Source organism: Saccopteryx bilineata, chromosome 11 (genome assembly GCF_036850765.1).
Source record: "Saccopteryx bilineata isolate mSacBil1 chromosome 11, mSacBil1_pri_phased_curated, whole genome shotgun sequence".
Classification (NCBI taxonomy): domain Eukaryota; kingdom Metazoa; phylum Chordata; class Mammalia; order Chiroptera; family Emballonuridae; genus Saccopteryx; species Saccopteryx bilineata.
This window is the reverse complement of record NC_089500.1, coordinates 13,408,086-13,426,151: the sequence shown is the minus strand read 5'-3', so window position 1 is coordinate 13,426,151 and position 18,066 is coordinate 13,408,086. Positions and strand designations below refer to the sequence as shown.

The 18,066-nt window shown below is 48.2% G+C and overlaps 1 protein-coding gene across 1 annotated transcript in view; it reads right to left on the bottom strand.

Annotated features, from left to right (window-relative positions):
* ALPK2 (alpha kinase 2) overlaps positions 1–18,066 on the bottom strand; it is a 101,759-nt gene that overhangs the window by 73,032 nt on the left and 10,661 nt on the right. Inside the window, exons 2-3 of the mRNA XM_066246821.1 lie at positions 13,782–13,909; positions 10,732–10,849 (exon numbers count right to left, since the gene is read on the bottom strand). Of these exons, the coding sequence (XP_066102918.1) occupies positions 10,732–10,849; positions 13,782–13,890 (227 nt within the window). The 5' untranslated portion in view covers positions 13,891–13,909. The remainder of the gene's footprint in view (positions 1–10,731; positions 10,850–13,781; positions 13,910–18,066) is intronic.

Here is an 18,066-nt window from a genome sequence, read left to right as displayed (position 1 = left end):
ACTCCCGTGATGATATCCGTGTCCTTGCCATGGCCGTGGCACCAGGTAAAGGTCAGTGTCTCCTTACGCTGTGTCTGTCTGTTACGACTTACTAACTGCCGCTATCAAGTATAGTAACTGAGTTATTCAGAATAACCAAAAAGATAAGAAAGGCCTAGGTTTTTCATACCCCAAAGCGTTGTTGGTTACAGAGATGGAAGAAAGCTAAGGCTGGAAACACAGAATTTCCTGATCTTATTTTCTACCAGCAGCTAGCTACGTTTCAGCAGTGATGAGAAGGTTCCTCACACACTTACCAATGGATTCGGTTGTTCAGGCAATTAGAGGGATGGAAGCACACATCTGGACTGCTGTGCCGCTCCCAGGCCTGCCCGCCCCTTGCCCTTCCTGCACCCTCCTCTCTTCTGCTCTGTATTGGGGGGCTGACCCCTTCACCCCATGTCTCACTCCCAGGACCACTGGCTTACTGCTGCATCTGACCCAAGTCACAGGAGGCAGGAGGCTGGGAAGAAGGGCAAGGCCAGCCCCAGGTGGCATTTCTAGTGGCCGCACCTCTTCCACAGCTTAAGGTCCTACCGGACGGGTCCAGGGTTCAGACTTCTGTCCCAGGACCGGTGACCCAAAACTAGTCGTTCTGCTGCTTCCCTTCTCACTGTAGCCCAGGAGAAGGTGTCCTCCTACTGATGCTAATCTCGGGGGACCTCAGTGCCCCCCGTTTGGCTCAATCACCCGGGGAACCCTGCACTGAACGCTTTAAATGGCTTTCGTCTTCCTGGTGAGACCCTGACCAGTGCAGAGGGGGTTTATTTCACAGATGTTGGAACTAAGGCTCAGAGAGAATAGGACTGTCTCAAGTTATACAGCTAAGAAAAATACTGTGAGAAATGTCTACCACGTGTGCGGCCCTGTTAGCCACTGTGTAGAGGGGAAAGATGGGGAATTCCGAGGCCCTGCCTCTGAAGCTCCCCGTCCAGCAAGGGAAGCGTATCAGTACACAGCTTCACTACGGGCCACTGTGCTCAGTGCCTCCCAGTACGGATCACCCCGGAGATGCAGGTGAGGGGCACGTGAGAAAGGACACCTGGACCCGAGAAGCTGCAGCTGGCCTCGGAAATCCAGGGCCGGCTTTTGTCCGGAAGGCTGGCAGGTGCCCGAGGTTGGGGACGGGGCGCTCATTCATTCTGGGCAGAAGCAACAGCCAGGCCCTCACAGGCAACATTAAACCATTTTTTCATTTGGGACCTGGGGCGGTGGTGAGCTGAAAGAGAGGGCAACTGCTTTATTTACTGTTTAAACAAGATGCCTTAGTGAGTGAGAAGAGAGTGATTCTTGTATCAAGACCACAGGCAGAAAGTGTGGCCAGGGAAACTGAGGCTGACCCAGGCAAATCAGGAGGCACGGTCACCCACCAGCAGGTGGGCAGGGCCCAGATCGAGGAAGATTGTCCCTCGCAGAGTGGAGGGTTTGGACCTCAGTCTCCAGTTCACTGGGAAGCAGGCCAGAGCAGCCAGCGACGAGTGGAAATCCTTCTGTGAGACGCTCGCCGCATTTGCTCAGTGTCCAGGGGAGCTGACGTGGCCTGCAGCCTCTGGCTGAGCAGGGACACCCCATTCCCTCACATGTCCCGTGGGACCCCCCACTATCTAAGCCTGGGTGTGGGGCTTGGGAAGGAAGACAAGACATTGGCGGTGTGAAGTTTTGTTCTTTCCCTAGGGGAGTGCCAGTTTTGCCATTGAATTCAAAAAGGGCCAGCTAAGGCAGAGAGTGCCTCTCTGGCAAGGAGAGGGGAGGTCAAGGAGGCCTGGCTCTTCAGGGAATGAAGCCAGGAGCTTGGAACTGGAGCCCAGCGGGGAAGGATTAAACTTTGGCAGGTTGGGAAGAAGGGGGGCGGTGCATCTCGGGCTGATGTACCAGAGCTGGAACCAGCAGGTCACGTGTAAGGGACAGTAAAGAAATGAGCTGGCGTGGGGAGTCACAGAAGGCAGAGCTGCTAGGGGAGGGTCCTAGGGGACAGGGACTCTGGGCTGGAAGGCCCAGTGTTCTGCTTGGGAGCATGGCAAGTGAGCCAGCTGCAGGGGACAGTCTACTGTGCTTCTTGACCCAAGCCCAGTTCTGAGCAGCTTGGAGAGGCCGACTGCAAAACCAGTGTGGCCTCGTGGTTAAGGGACAGACACTCAGCAAGCCAACCTGGGTTCACACACTACCCGTCATTGTGTGACATTGGACAAGTTGCCAAACGGCTTGGGACAAGAATGGTACCTACACCAGAGGTGACATGAGGGGTAGGAGAGTTAATTCCTATACAGTGCTTAAAGCAAGACTGGAAACTCAGTGAGCACTAAATCAGTAGTTCTCAGCCCTGGCTGAACGTTAGACTCACTTAAGTGCTTTTAAACATGACCGGGGCCCTGGCCGGTTGGCTCAGCGGTAGAGCATCGGCCTGGCGTGCGGGGGATCCGGGTTCGATTCCCAGCCAGGGCACACAGGAGAAGCGCCCATTTGCTTCTCCACGCCCCCCCTCCTTCCTCTCTGTCTCTCTCTTCTCCTCCCGCAGCCAAGGCTCCATTGGAGCAAAGATGGCCCATGCGCTGGGGATGGCTCCTTGGCCTCTGCCCCAGGCGCTAGAGTGGCTCTGGTCGCAACAGAGTGACACCCCGGAGGGGCAGAGCATCGCCCCCTGGTGGGCAGAGCATCACCCCTGGTGGGTGGATCCTGGTCGGGCGCATGCAGGAGTCTGTCTGACTGTCTCTCCCCGTTTCCAGCTTCAGAAAAATACAACAACAACAACAACAACAACAACAAAAAAAAACCATGGCCGGTGCTGGAGGATTGTCAGGGCAGTGAAGCTAGTCCATTGGAGACTATATCGGTGGTTCTGTGTCATGAAACACTGGTCCAGACCCGTGGAGTGTACACCACCAACAGCGTGGCCAGATGCAAACCATGGTCTTTGGGCGATCGTGACAGGTCAGTGAAGGTTCACCAGTTGTAACAAACGTCCCACTCTGGTAGGCGATCTTGATATTGGGGGTCCGTCAGGGAGGGAGGGCACATTGTATAAAAACTAGACTTTCTGCTCAATTTTGTTGAGAACCTAACTTAGTCTACACAATGAAGTCTATTTTTTTTTTTTCTGAAGCTGGAAACGGGGAGAGACAGTCAGACAAACTCCCGCATGCACCCTACCGGGATCCACCCGGCACGCCCACCAGGGGCAACGCTCTGCCCACCAGGGGGCGATGCTCTGCCCCTCCGGGGCGTCGCTCTGCCGCGACCAGAGCCACTCTAGCGCCTGGGGCAGAGGCCAAGGAGCCATCCCCAGCGCCCGGGCCATCTTTGCTCCAATGGAGCCTCGGCTGCGGGAGGGGAAGAGACAGAGAGGAAGGGGGGGTGGAGAAGCAAATGGGCGCTTCTCCTATGTGCCCTGGCCGGGAATCGAACCCGGGTACCCCGCACACCAGGCCGACGCACTACCGCTGAGCCAACTGGCCAGGGCCATGAAGTCTATTTTTAAAAGGGAAAAATATCAGTGCCAGGGCCCCACCAAGATAAAAAAGAAACAATTAAGCAGCATCGTGGGGTGAAGGGCTTTGCCATGGGTATTTTTTAAGCTCCCCGGATGACTCTAATGGACAGCCAAAGCTAAAGGAATGTCAGCGCCTGTAGGTAGTGAGGGAGGTAGGGAAGCAGAGAGGTGACGAGAGAGGGGAGACCTTTGTCCGGGCATGTGTCTGTAGAACGTGAGTCCCTGGCTCTGTATCAAGACAAAAACCCTGAGCTCCTGACAGCTTTTTGAGCCTCTGGGAGCAATACAGGCTGACCAGACAGTTTTTAAACAAGTAACGAGCAAAATGACTTCAGAAAGGAAAAAAAATTCTTTGTCATTGTTCCCCTCAGGCTTAGTTAAAAGACGACAGACCCCTCTTATCAAAAGAAAACTCAAGGGTAGCTTGAGACAGTCACCATCCCCGACCCCTCCTTCCAACCGGCCACCAAGCTGGCCTTGTGTCCCAGTCTGTCTTCAGGAGTCTCAAGGGACATTGTGACATTAGAAAAGCTCCTAAATTAAATTATAACTCCATTTGTGAAGGTCACGGCATCCTGACTGTGGGACAGCGAGCAACGCACTGCCAGACCTGGCCAGAGGACCCAGAGCTCTTTTGCAAAAGCAAGTTGGCTTAGAATTCCGAAGGACTAGTGCTGCTAATTTCTGAAACACCCAGCCAAACTTGATTTTTCTATCCAAACCTGCTTCTCCTCTCAAAAAATCCTTAGAGCCAGGCTTCTCATGCTCACAAATTGCCTGGCATTTTGTTAAAACTCAGAAACTGACTGGCTAGGTCAGGGCTGGGGTTGGGAGCCTAGACTCTAACTAGCTCCCGGGGATGACGCTGCTGGTCTGAATCAAGTTCAAGTGGCAAGGTGTTCAGCCACTTCCAGCTCTGACTCCAAGTGTCTACACAGAGGGCAAGTCCCTCTGTTACATTCCCAGAAAAAGATTCAGCTGTCCCTTGATTGCTGCCCAATTTGAGCTGAGTTCCCAGTCCATGCCTAACAAGCTGACCCCATAAGCCACTCTGTGGGTATTTGAGTTGGTTTTGCTTTTTTTCTTTTCCTTTTGATTGAGAGTGCAACAGAGGGGGAGGAAGGGAGGGAGGGAGGGAGGGAGGGAGAGAAAGAGAGAGAGAGAGAGAGAGAAGCATCAACTCACTGTTCCGCTCAGTTGCCCCATTTCTCCAATTGCCCCAGCACTCATCAATTGCTTCTTGTATGTGCCCTGACCGAGGATTGAACTAGTGACCTTGGTGCACAGGGGGACAACACTGTACTCACTGAGCCACCCGGCTAGGGCCTGGTTTTGCTTTTTTTTTTTTTTAAAAAAAAAAAAAAGCTATTTGCTAAACTGTGGCAGGAAGGAGGGGGCAGAAATGCACAAAGCCAGACCCGAGGACTTTTCTTTGCAAAGCCGCCTGCTCTGTCGTCAGAGCCATAATGCTAGCTGTGTCCCTCTTTGTCTTCTTCGCTGGACCATCTTGTTCCAGCTCTGCCTTGCCCCCACCCCCTGGTGCCCTCTGGGTGAGCAGGCATGGTGATGAGCAATGTCACACCCTCAGGACTCACGCAGGCTGGTCTGAGGAGTGGCCAGGACTCCCGTCTGCTGGGTCCATTCAGGAAAGTGACGTCGCCTGGGCTCTGTGCTGGGGACACAGAGGCCTTCTTGGTGCCAGGAAGTTCTATCAGTCATCCTTAAGACTTATTACACATACTTAAGATCACGGGAACACCAAGTTCACAAAATGCTTTCCAACCTTGGATGAAATGCCTTTTCTGTCTTAGCCAAGACACAGCAAGATACGGTCATCTTTATTTCTACCCATTGATTCCTTGATCAAACACATCAATTATATTTTAGCTTCCAAGAAGGAAATAGCAGAGAGGGAGAATGTTGTCAAACTGAGCCCCCTTTCTTACCTCCGGATTGTCCCAGTTCTAATCAGGTCAGTGCTAGGAACACGTTCAAAGTGCAAAAATATCGTGTATAATGTATTCTGAAGTCTTTGTATGTGTTGGCTTAATCCCCACACCAACCCCATAAAGCAGGTGCCACGTACTGTCATTATCCCCATTTTGCAGATGAGGAACTGAGACACAGAGGGGTTAAGTGACTTGCTCAAGATGATACAGCGCAGATGAGGAAAATCTGGGGTTTAAATCCAGACAATTTAGATTCCGATTTTTGCTCTCAATGGTGGAAACAATCTCCTGTCCTTTGGAAGTGAGTTTTGATAATGACAGTTCCACCTGTAGCAGGATGTGTACCTTGAGGGGCTCCTTCCGGGAATGGAGGTGTTTTATTTGTAGCTGACTCACCTACACCTATTTTCCCAGCCTCATTCACCACCAACAACTCTAGTCTTTTAGATGCCTGAGTGATGGTGTGTAGAAAGAGGCTGATGGCCCCTCCAGGGGCCAAAGTCTTTGGCTCAGATGATACTCACTTATGAACAACTCCCTGCCCATTAGAGACCAGAGTGGCTTCAGGACTGTACCCCAGGATCCTGGGTCTGTCTGTTCACCCAGATATGAAGAATACCTGAGAAGGCTGAGACTTCACTGGGATCACAGTTCCCACCTTCCAAAAGCCATCCAAAATGGGGTTTCAGATACAAACACATGTGACTAAACAGCCTCAACACTTGGGTCTGGGTTACAACTGTCATGTCCAATATCCATTTCCTTCTTGTCTTGAAAGTTCTCCATTTGTTCTGACATTTGCATCAACACCATGCATGTAAAATTAGTCCAGCTCCAAACACAACTGGTAGAATAGGCTAGAACAGAGTAATTCTGAGGGCAAAATGCTTTCGGGGAGTGGGTAGTAAAGTGATACTAACTACTGACCAATGACAACGAATGTTTGTCGCAGGCTAATGTGCACACCTTGCCAATCATTTTGCACAATAATCTTGTTTAAATCACAAAAACTCATTTTACTGAGGAAGAAACTGAAGCACAGAAAGGTTAACTGACTTGCTTTAGGCCACACATCTAATTAGTGGCAGAGCACAACAGGGACAGTGTTGCCTTCAAGGAAGGACCTGGAGAATTTTATCATTTCCGAACACATGAGGCTGTGAGGATACAAAATAATAGAAACCTCAGTCCCTTCCCCCAAGGAGTTGACATTTTTAACAAAGAGAGAACACAAATGAAGCAGAAATCACTAACTTAATGCAACCAATATCTACTGAACGCATGCTATGTGCCCGTCACTCTAGGTACTTGGGGAAACAGCAGTATCATGGAGCTTTGGGGGAGACAGATGGAAACCAGATAAAAGAATATTATATCCTGACCAGGCAGTGGTGCAGTGGATAGAGCGTCGGCCTGGGACACAGAAGACCCAGATGCAAAACCCCAAGGTCACTGGCTTGAGTGTGGGCTCATCCGGCTTGAGCGCAGGGTTGTTGGCTTGAGTGTGAGATCATAGACATGACCCCATGGCCACTGGCTTGAGCCCAAGGTCACTGGCTTAAGCAAGGGGTCACTCACTCTGCTGTAGCACCCCCCCCCCACTGCCCGATCAAGGCACATATCAGAAAGCAATCAATGAACAACTAAGATGAATTGATGCTTCTTATATCTCTCCCTTCCTGTCTGTCTGTCCCTGTCTGTTCATTTCTCTGTCTCTCTCACTAAAAAAAAAAAAAAAAGGAATATTATATAGAAAAGTACCATGAGATGAGTGCTGAATTGTTTTATAGAAGGTGATTCGGGAAGGTCTCTCTGAAGGGGTAACAGCAGTGAGACATTAGACACTCAGGAGAAAGCAGGCATTTTCAGCCCAGCAATGTCAGGGCTGAGCTACCCCCCTCCACTCGCCCGCCCTTTCCCTGCCTCCCACCCCACCAGTAATCTGGGTTCCTCTCAGCATAGCGGGACATGATTGTGGCCATCCACAGGGCCTCCTTGCTGCAGAACAGAGTGTCTCTCTCAAGGTGTGGGTTCCCAGACGGATTCTATCTGTTGCTTTGCTGCCTCTCTTTACATTGTGTTCATTGGGAACCCCAGTCCCCCATGTACATACCACCTCGCAGCCCGCTTTCACTGTGAGGTAGAAACCAGCTGTTTGCATTTTCCTCCTCTCCTCCCAATCCCACAACTACTGAAAAAAAATTTTTTTTCACATTAACAGTGCAAAACAACTGTTTTCAATGTTTCCTTCCCTTGGAATGCTTTCTTGGCTTTCCGTTCCTCTTGCCTGCCAAGCACACTTGACCTGTGGACATGTAAAGGTCGCAACAGCACTAACCAACCTCCTCCAAGCCCGCACTTTGCCCAAGTACACTGTTCCATGCCATGGAGGAGGGAAGGTCAGAAGGTCCGTAAATGTGGCAGTAGGGCTCCTGGCCTCCAAACAGAACTGCAGGTTAATTGTTAAACCAGAAAAAGCCCTTGGGGAAGACAGACCCAGCTGTCACGTATCTAAGAACACCATTTGGAGACCCAACACATAAATTCAGGTAAAGGAAACTACCTTTCTTTGAGGGACTGTGAGCTAATCTGCTAGTGTATGGTGGATTGACAATTGCAAGAAAACGTGAAGCTAATATAACTAACAACAAGCTTTTCATCTCTGACAGACATTTGCACAAAACGCCATTCATTTTCCTAAGCAGCATTTCACAGACCGGTAGACGTCAAACTACTTGGCAGGTGAATGTTTTAGATATAAAGCATTTTTCATCTCAGGCAACACATTGGGAGCAGCAGGGCTCGGACTGACTTGGTCCAAGGTGAAGGCCAAGCATTAGTGGACTTTAAAAGCTCCCCAGGAGACACTAAGGGGCAGCTGTAGTTCAAAACTACTGGTATAAAAAGTCAGAGGGTTCAAAGATCTTTAGCACCCAGCGCGTTTACTACTAAGCAGAAAATGCAACTGTCATCTTTTATCCTATGCCTACCATTCATAAGTTTTTGCATCGGGTCTGAATGCTTTTCCAAGCAGATGGGCTACTTTTCAAAATAGCGGGCTGGGAGTTTGGAAGGAGTGCGTTCTCCCACAGGAAATCTTTATTTTTACATCAACCGCTGCCCTACTGGACTTCAGAGCAGAGAACGAGGACCCCCTGCCCCTTTCGTAGCACAAGTTCCCTTCCTAAGTTTTCCTTCCAGTGTCCTGTCTGTGTCTCTCCCATTTTAACCTGCCACTGGGGTTTCATCATGGCCTTTCATTTTTCTGTCCCTTAACTCCTTGTGATCCTACAAACATTCATTTGGTCTACTTTCCTGGTCCTGTTAAACAACAAATAACATTCATAGCAAATCTTTATTCTTAAATGGCATTCTGTCAGTAACAGCTTCTCTTCTGACTAAAAAAATATAATATTTCATCTTAGTGTGAGATGAAAATTAATTTTAAAAATGTATTGAATGCTCAGAAAAAGTACAGAATATAGATCCCCATGGATCTGCCATCTAGACTAGAGGGTGACAAACTATAGTTCATAGGCCAAATCTGGCCCCCACCTGTTTCTGTCAATAAAGTTTTATTGGAACACAGCCACACTTTAAAAAAACAAAACAAACATATTGTCTATAGCTGCTTTTACAATGGCAGCACTGAGTAGTTGTGACAGAGACCATATGGCATCCGAAGCCTAAAATGTTTACTTTCTAGCTCTTTATAGAAAAAGTTTGCCTACGCCGATCTAAACGAACAAAAACAACAACTATACACATAGCCATCTACTCACCATCCTTTTAACAAATATTTATTTTGTGAACACTATACTAGGCCCTGGGAAATGTATTACTGTGAAACAGAGAGGATTCCTGTCCCTAGGAGGCCCAGAGTCAACTGAACTATCCATCACTCCTGATGATAAACACCCCAAACACCTCAAAGGAGGCCTGCAGAGAGGAGAGGAGGAATTTTGAGGCTGGGCAGGACCATGGGTGACTAAATCGCCTGTGAACCACAGAGGTGGATTCTAAGTTGATGAGGGTGAAGAGGAGAGAGGGAAAGGCCTTGGAAAAACTGGAAAGAAGCAGCAGGAAAATTCAATCCGTGGATGAAGACGCAGCAAATGGCAGGTGGGCTGTCTCCCAGTGCCTTGAAGTGAGAGGGGAAGATGGTGTGGCTTATTCACTGGTCTTCCATGCTGAACTTGAGGTGGAATGAGGGCATGGACAATATTTATGTTGCTTACCTCTTTCCCTAGAATTAAACAACATGGCTGCCATAGAATAGAGGCTTGATGAATATTATTTAAAGTATTAAATATTAGATGCATAAATGGATGTCTCGAATATAAGGTCATATATACTGTAAACCAGTTGAACAAAAAGAGTGGATGAGGACATGAGAAAGGTCGTGTTTCTTGAACTACTACTACTACTCAACAAGCCTTTTACAAGCCTTAGATCATTTCACTTTCTAAGCCACCCTTTTCTGTATGGAACAACTGAGATTTGGAAAGGTTAAACAACTGGCCAAGCTTACACAGCCAGAAAACGGCAGAGTCAGAATTCAGACCCAAGTCTTCCTCTGTTATTCTCAGATCCAAGGCTATTGGCACATGCCCAGGCTCACCAGTCACTGTCACACCATGTTCCGCAGAACCCTCAGGCTCCCCAAAGACCCCATAAAGGACATCGAGGCCAATTCGGAAGCAGTGGGGACCAAGAACACAGACTCCCACCCAGCTTCAAGCAGAGCAGTTCTCATTTTCTCTACGTCACACATGGAGCTTCCTGATTTAATCCAACTAGTTCTTGGGGGAACAAAAAGGAATTAGAAACCACTTCTCTGGACCTAAAGTAAGTCCATCACCAGTTTGCTGTGGGCTCATGCTTAGTCACTTCCTCCTTCCCGTCTTGCACAAGAAAGCCTGGATGACAATGCTGAAATGCTGTGGTGCTTCTTAACTTGCCAGAGAGGGGATGAAATGAAAAACTCGTGTAATGAATGAAAATGGCTGCACCACCCTGAATAACATTCTACCTCAAGTTGTAATTCCATCAATGGCAGCAAAGAAGGGGGCGAGATTAGTTACCAGGCAGATCCTCACTGGCCCATTGCTGGACACCTATGCTGATGCCAGACAATGGCATCTAAGCTTAGGACTCGAAAAACCAACAAGAGCCACCTCTGGCCTTGCCTCTTAGTAACCAGCACATGACAGGACACCGGGATCTTAGTCAACAGAGGCTCATCCACTTACTTACCAATAGAGATGTAACACATGAATATACTGATTCTCGAAGAATTCATAACTGGAAACAATGCTGCCCTCCTCTATGGTTCGGCCATTTTTATACCAAGTTACCTCTGGCTTGGGCTGACCTGATGATACAGAAATAAGAATATTCTTATTAAGTATTTTACAAAAGAAAACCATAAAGCTATGACCAAGAAGGGGTACTAAGCAATAGGGATGGGCATGGTGGATCAATCAGTCGGGGACCGGGAAAACCTCCCTCTCATTAATAAGAATACATCATTGGATAAGCCCTGTAGGGCATGTTATCTGCCCACCATGGTGCTATGTTGGGGTGGGGTGGGGTAGGGCATACAAAATGAACAATGCTGTCTCTAACCTCAAGGAATTAGTAAAAAAAATTATCTAAAACTTCGAAATAAGGCAAAAATGTGGATAGTCTCTTCTTTCAGTGTCACATGAGGGCAAAGATCCATCTAAGAATTCTCTAGGGGAACGCACTTAGTTTCATTCAATAATTCCTATTGATTAAAATTCCCAGATACAGTGAAGTTATATGTAAATTTACAGATTTTTATCCAGTAGAGCTGCAAATCTCTGTCTGACAGAGAAGATAAGCCCATAAGTTATGGTTGATTGCCCTAGAGGACATGAACCAGTGTTTTACCGAACCAAGCAATCTTAACCTAATGTTTCTTTATTAAATTGTCTATAAATACCTAATTCCTCAAATGTGGTTTGACCAGGTCTTAACACTTTCTGATTCCCTTTATTGAGAGAGTTGGAAAAAAAATTTGTTTTGAAGTGTTCATTTCATATTTGCATGGGAGTTATACTTGAACAGTGCTTAGAGGTGAGTGTGGAGTATGGTATAAAAGAGAGAAGAACAGGCAGATTAGCAGGTGCCAGGTCCTCTGAGGCTGAAGGAGTCTGAAATGGAGGTTTCCCAGGCAGGTCCTGTGCGTGTGTGACCGATGTCATCACAGACAGTGACCCATGCTTTCTCCATCAGAAGGGGTTCGTCTTGCCCTGGTGATCATTAGCCAGAAGTAAGTTAATCTGGCAAAGCTCCTAGGAATTCCATTTACAACTTGGGTTTTTATCCCCCCCCCCCCCTTGTGACGGGGCAGGAAGGTTTCCAGGGCGTCCCAAAGCTTTCTCAGTAGCTTCCATGTCACTGAAAGTGCATGAAATGTGCTATCTACACAGGAAGAAAACCTGGTATTTGGAAAAAATACACCCTTCTCCATCCATCCTAGGAACATCCTTGTGTTTTCTGTCTTATTTATCTCATGGTTTTTGCAAGCAACCGCGGAGACCACTAAGAGAACTCCATGTTCCTCTGAGACCCGTACCACGGAGGGACCCGAAGATGATCAGAGCCCGTGCTCGCTCCCTGTCCCTGTCTCACCTAACTTGGGGTGTCCCAGCTAGACTACCTTTGTGCCGACACCATGAATGTGCTGGGAGGCAACCCGGGTTTCCCCTTTGCCTCCTCCTTTGCTGGGCGCCTGAGCAATTGGTCCCTGGAGCCAGGAGCAGACAGACCTATGTGCAAGGACATGTCTCTTTCAGTCAAATGACTAAACCACCAAGAATTACCTTTCCTGAGAAGCCATCCCGGGGGTGGCGGATCCTAATTCATTTCTGCCTCTTCTTACCAGCCTGTGTTCCCCCCTTGAGTCTGTTTTATTAGATTCCTTTTAGGAAGCATTTCATTGCTTTTTTGGCTGTGTGTTTGTGACCATTTTTTGAAGAAAGTATGTGAGTTATGTGTGAGCTGGGCCCTGGACTCCAGTGTTTCATTCAGACCGATGAGGACTGAACGATTCTCCCAGCTCCTCTGCGGCTGACTGGTTTTTTCCATTTGTGTGGTACAGATCTGAATAATCAGCCAGAAATGAGACTCACACGGGGAAGTGGTATCTTGTACTTTGTGGGTGGTTCTCTTTTCTTCCCTCCATTTGCTGGAAACCTCCCCCGAAAATCCTACCCTTGTTTTTAAAGCCTACCTGCAGGTCACAGATGGAGAGCCCCCTCCAACATTTCCCAAGAACCTGGCTAATGTGTGTGGGGTACAGGTCGTCAAGTTGAGGGCACATCCAAACCCTGGGGCTTCCTGGGAAGACACAGCGGCCCTACTCTGAAGGCTCAGTAGCGGAGCAGTACCTGTCCCTCCATCTGAATGGCCTAGGGACAAACCTCGAGAAAGAGGGGGCTCAGCTCTGGGCTCAGGGCGCCTGAGCGCACATTCTTCCCTCCAGCATCCAGGCAGAAGGCCAGATTTTATCACAACTTCAGCTGAGGAAGTGCTGCCTTGTAAGGGGCTGGCTCTTCTCTCTGGACTGAGAAAAAGGCATCAGGGGAAGAAGGATATCCTGTCTGCCCCCACAGAACACTCCTGGGGCCTCTGTGTTTTCAGGGGTAGAGCCATCATCTAAGAAAATAAAAACCTGTACAAGGTACCAGCTTCCACTTTTCTACTCAATTATTTCACTTCTATTTTCTTTTAATAATAACTCTTTGTCACCTCTGGGGCCACCCATTGTGAGTTGGCCTGGGGTGAGTCTCCCGTCCAGGGAGAATTCCAGGCCCCTGCTTCTTCTTCAGGGGCTGGAACCTTTCCCTGCCCACTCCCATGCACCTGAAGGAGGGAAGCCATGGGGACGTGAATCTCACCAGTTTGGGGAGATCAACAAAAGAACAATGGAAGAAGAGTTGGACGAATTGTCTGAAGGGAAGCTATTCATGCCATTCCCACGCACCACAGAAAATGAAGAGCGGATCATCTGGGACCCACATGGCTAACCCATGTGGGAGAGCCATCCCATGAAGTGGCGGTCACTGAAATGGCTCCAGAAACAGACTGGAAGAAATCTTTCAGAAAGAAAAGCTGAGAAGGTTTCATTGCTCAACTGGCTACTTAGGAGAAACTTCCCAGGTGATTTTCCCAAGTGATGTTTCAGGCATGCCTTTGTGAGCCAAAAAGAAAGAAAGAAACAAACAAAAAAACCTGTTCAGCAGGGAGATTTCAGAGGATTAGAGAGTGATGGTTACCAGATATTATGCAGCGAAGCACAGTGTCTGACTTCTCAGGAACTTTCTGGGAGAGCAACGTTGATAAAAAACAAAGCGTGCGCCTCTGGGGCCCTCCGGAGTCTGCCATCCTCTCATGCCATGTGACTCTGAAAAATAAAAACCCCAGCATCACCATTTGTTCTGGGACTTCGTTGGCTTTCCCAGGAGTCTGGGAAATGGAGGGGGAGCATGGCACTGCCCTCTGTGGCTTATTCCAGGCTGGGTTGGGGCTCACACCAGTGGGCAGGTGGGAAGACCTCGTGAGAGAGGCTGAGTCTGGCTTAAATGGATGGGGGCGCTCTTCAGTTATTTCTCAAGCCTCTCCTAGAGGAGTTTCCCCCCAGGCACTCCCAAAGAGCTCTGCCCTGCACCTGCGCCTGCGCCAGGGGATCCGAGCCCTGGGGGACCTGGGAAGCACAGAGCTCCGCTCTGCCCCTGCATGCAGACCCGGCCCTGGGTAAGCCAGGCAGGACGCAGTTTGGAAGCCGTGCTGTCATTCGTGCGTGCTCCCTCTCTTTCTCCTTTCCCTCCCCCTTGTTTTCAATAAACCTCTTCTTTTGAATCTGTTTCGCCTCTTCTCTTGATGTCTATTTTGGGGGTTGTGGATAAGAACCCCTTTCACTGGTGACACTTTGCCAGGCTTTCTCACCCATACCACTGCTGACACGCGGGACAGACACTTCATTTTGGGGGTTTGTCCTGTGAATTGTAGGATGTTGAGCCAAATCCCTGCTTCAACCCACTAGATGTCAGTGGCAACCCTTCCCCCAAGAGGTAACAATCAATAATGTCAGGGCCTCCCTGGTTGAGAACCCCCCCCCCTGCCACCGCCCCAGTCCTAAAGGACCACAGAACACCCAGAGCACAGACTGACAAGGAAGACAACTGCGTGTGCTACTGTTGGGGCACCGCCTCTCATTTCTCTTTCTCTCTCTCCTCAAAGTCTTTTCCCATTGGACTCAAAAAGGACAAATGCCTACTCACCTCCAAAAAAGGAGGATTTGATGAAATGCAAAGGAATCCCCAGGTGGGATGGGTTCTGAAATTGAGAAAGTACTGCTCCACATGCACTAAACAAGTGACCGGAAAGGCAGTGACAGCTAGATTTCCCAGTAAGCATGGCTGTGCAGAAGGCCACCTAAGTGTGCAAGGTACCCCTGGAGCTGCGCAGTGCACAGTGCTCACAGACAGGGGGCAGCCCTGAGAACCAGTTCTGTCTGAACCCAGGGGACCCTTTCAACCCTGTCCTCCAGCCAGCACAGTGCTAGGACCGCTCTGCTAAACCGAGCCTGCGTAGAGCCCCAAGCCTGGAAATAACATCTCACTCTGTCCAGAGCCGGGTTCTCACATGCCACTATAGAGCTCAGGGAAAGGAAAGCCCACCCCACAGCAGGACACGTTTAGCAGGACCAGGAGCAGGAAAGGAGCCCTCAGAAGCTATGAATGGGGACTCCAGGGGAACCGAGAGTCCTAACACAGAAGCCTGAGCTAGCTGAGCTCTTGGTGGAAGAGGCTTTGTCTAAACAGCCTCAGCTGTATCATAGAAAGGTAAACCTCTCTCTATAGGGGTGTAACAGCCTGTGAACCATTCAAAAGCAGTCCCTCTCTCATCTCTCTCACTTTTCCAGGTGGTCCCACGTACCCTGAGAAACAGCTGGCCCGACACAAACTCCCTGACAATGATTCAAGGTTTCACCAGCACCTGACAACCTCCTGATGAGTGGGCAGTGAGTGGTCATAGAGGGAACGAGGACGGGGGGAGGGGTGGTGAACAATGTTTCAGGACCTTGGCCTCTGCTCAGGACTGGTGACATAATTTGCAGGGGCTGGTTCGAGATGAATATAAGGAGCTTCTTGTTCAACTAGGACTAAGATATACAGCAATAGTGGAGCATTAAACTAAGCGTTGGGACCTGTCTGTGAAAAGGCACAGATTGTGGGCCCAGGAAGCTGGCCCTGCCTGGCAGATGCCTCCTGCGGGATATTCTGCCCACAGATGCCTGCTAGTCCTGCCCCCTGAGGCCACGCCTGCTGCTCCTGGTGTCCCCACAGCATTTCCTTAATCTCGAGATGTTCTTTGTAGATGTTCTGTTTTCAGTCCTTGAAAGCATCAAAGCATTCCCAAACCACCCTTATAGGAGATCCCTCCCTCTCCCCCAAAAATCCTCTCTGAATATCAACGTTAAAAAAGATTAATTTAGGAGAATGCACTTCCCTTCCTCAGAAAGAGTGTGTGCAGGAAGCCACTTTCTGCCTAGACCTGAGGTTTAACTACCACACATGAAGGGTAGAAAAAGTGGTTAAGTTGAAGAAGTTGTAATGTTAGCATCAAAAAGGAAGGAAGAACTGAGTGTGGGACAGAGTGCATAGGCTGGGAGAGAAGTTTGAAGAGCTCTGGGGACATGTGGGGTAGCCTGAGCCAGACAGAGTCAAGAGAGGATTTTAAGCAGTTTTGCTCTGTGATGATGAATTGGATCATTTTGGCGTTCTTTAACAAAGACTTGAATTGCATTTCCAGTTATGTGCAGTTATTGGATATTTTAAATGCAAACATGCAGAGATTAGACCACCTGGGGGTCCCTAGTTTACATGCGTTATAAGCCCCTCTTGGTGTAGATTATAAACTAGTTGCACAGACAAGGAAGAGACTTCACCTGCAAGGTGACAAGGAGACACCTGCAGCCCAGATTACATGACAAGTACATTTGGTGGCTGAGGACTTGGAGGGCTCTATGTGGTACAAGGCCAGCCAGGTTTGACGTGCATTTCTATTTACTTGGAAATCATAGGAATCTCTCATGGAAGAGTTGTTCTGAACTAGGTTGGAAGAAGTATCTTAAAATATAAAAATCCAAAAGACAACTTTTAGGCTAGTCATCTTGCACAAAAATGAAAATGTTTAAAGAAAATTTGGTGAGTGTTGTTGAATGATTGAATGAATCAGTGAATAAGCCAGAACAAGTGTGAGTCCAACAGCACACAGAGAGCCAGGAAAATGCATGGTGACGGGCTGTCCTCTCACTGCTGAGGAAGCGTGGGCCCGCCCTTGCAGAACGTGTGTGGAGAGAAGCTATGCTGTTAATGCCTCATCTTATTTTGGAGGTATGAGCTGGTGATGGGAGCTGCAGCTATGGGTTTGATGTGAAGATAAAAAAGATGATAGTTGTTGGGATTATTGAACAAATCATGTCAGAGCTAAATGTAAGCGTAAAAGAAAAAAATGGAACCCAAATCCAATTTTAAATTTTTTATAGTATTTCACAACTGGAAGTACAAATGGTATTCATGATCTCATCTACTGTCCTTGAATCAGTATAAAATGGGGAACAAGGGTTGACAAACATAAAAGTACAGTTTCGGAAAAAGAGAGAGAGAAAGAGACAAAAGCTACAGAGACAAAGACGGAGTCTTAGATGTAGAATCATCCTCCAAAGAAAGATACTTCGTACATTTATTGCTGGTCTGATAAATTTCCCAAAGATGAGGAATATGCTATTTATATACATTGTTTCCCCAGTTAGTACAGAGTCAGGCTTCCTTACCCACAGAAAGCAGTGGACCAGGAGTCAGAGGTTTTAGTCCTAACACTTGCATTTATCATTTTGAATGGCAACATAGCACAGGCGGTTAAGAGTTGCAGAGCCAGGTTCCCCGGGGTTCATCGTCTGGCTCCACCCCTTACTAGTTCAACAAATGTCACAAGCTCCCTGTGCCTCAGATTCCTCAACTGTCACGTGGGTGCTTCATAGGTTTTTGTGAAAAGTAAAGGACTTATTGCCTGTAAAGCACTAGTGCAGTGCCAGACACAAAAGTGCATGTTTGGTAAATGTTAGCACTGATTTTTTTAAATCTTTTTTTAAATTTATTTTTAATTTTAAATTTTAATTTGTTGTGTTGACATGGTTTCAAGTGTCCTATTCAATATAACACCCTCTACCCACTGCATCAAGTCCCCCATGCCCCATGCAAAGTCTCTTTCCACCCCTATTTTACCCCCTTTGCCCCATCCCCCTACCTCCATACCCCCTTTTCCTCTGGGAATTGCTACCCTGTTGTTCGTATCTTTGTGTTGGCGCTAATGTTTAAGTGCACTTCACGTTGGAAACACCAGTTCATCTGACTTGTTGACTGGTAATGATGCTGAGATCTCTGCAACACTTCCTTTTTAACCATGTTAAATAAATATAATTCATGTGCAGTTCATCCACTTTAAAGTGTGTGATGCAATGGCTTTCAACATATCCCAAGTTGTGCAATCATCACC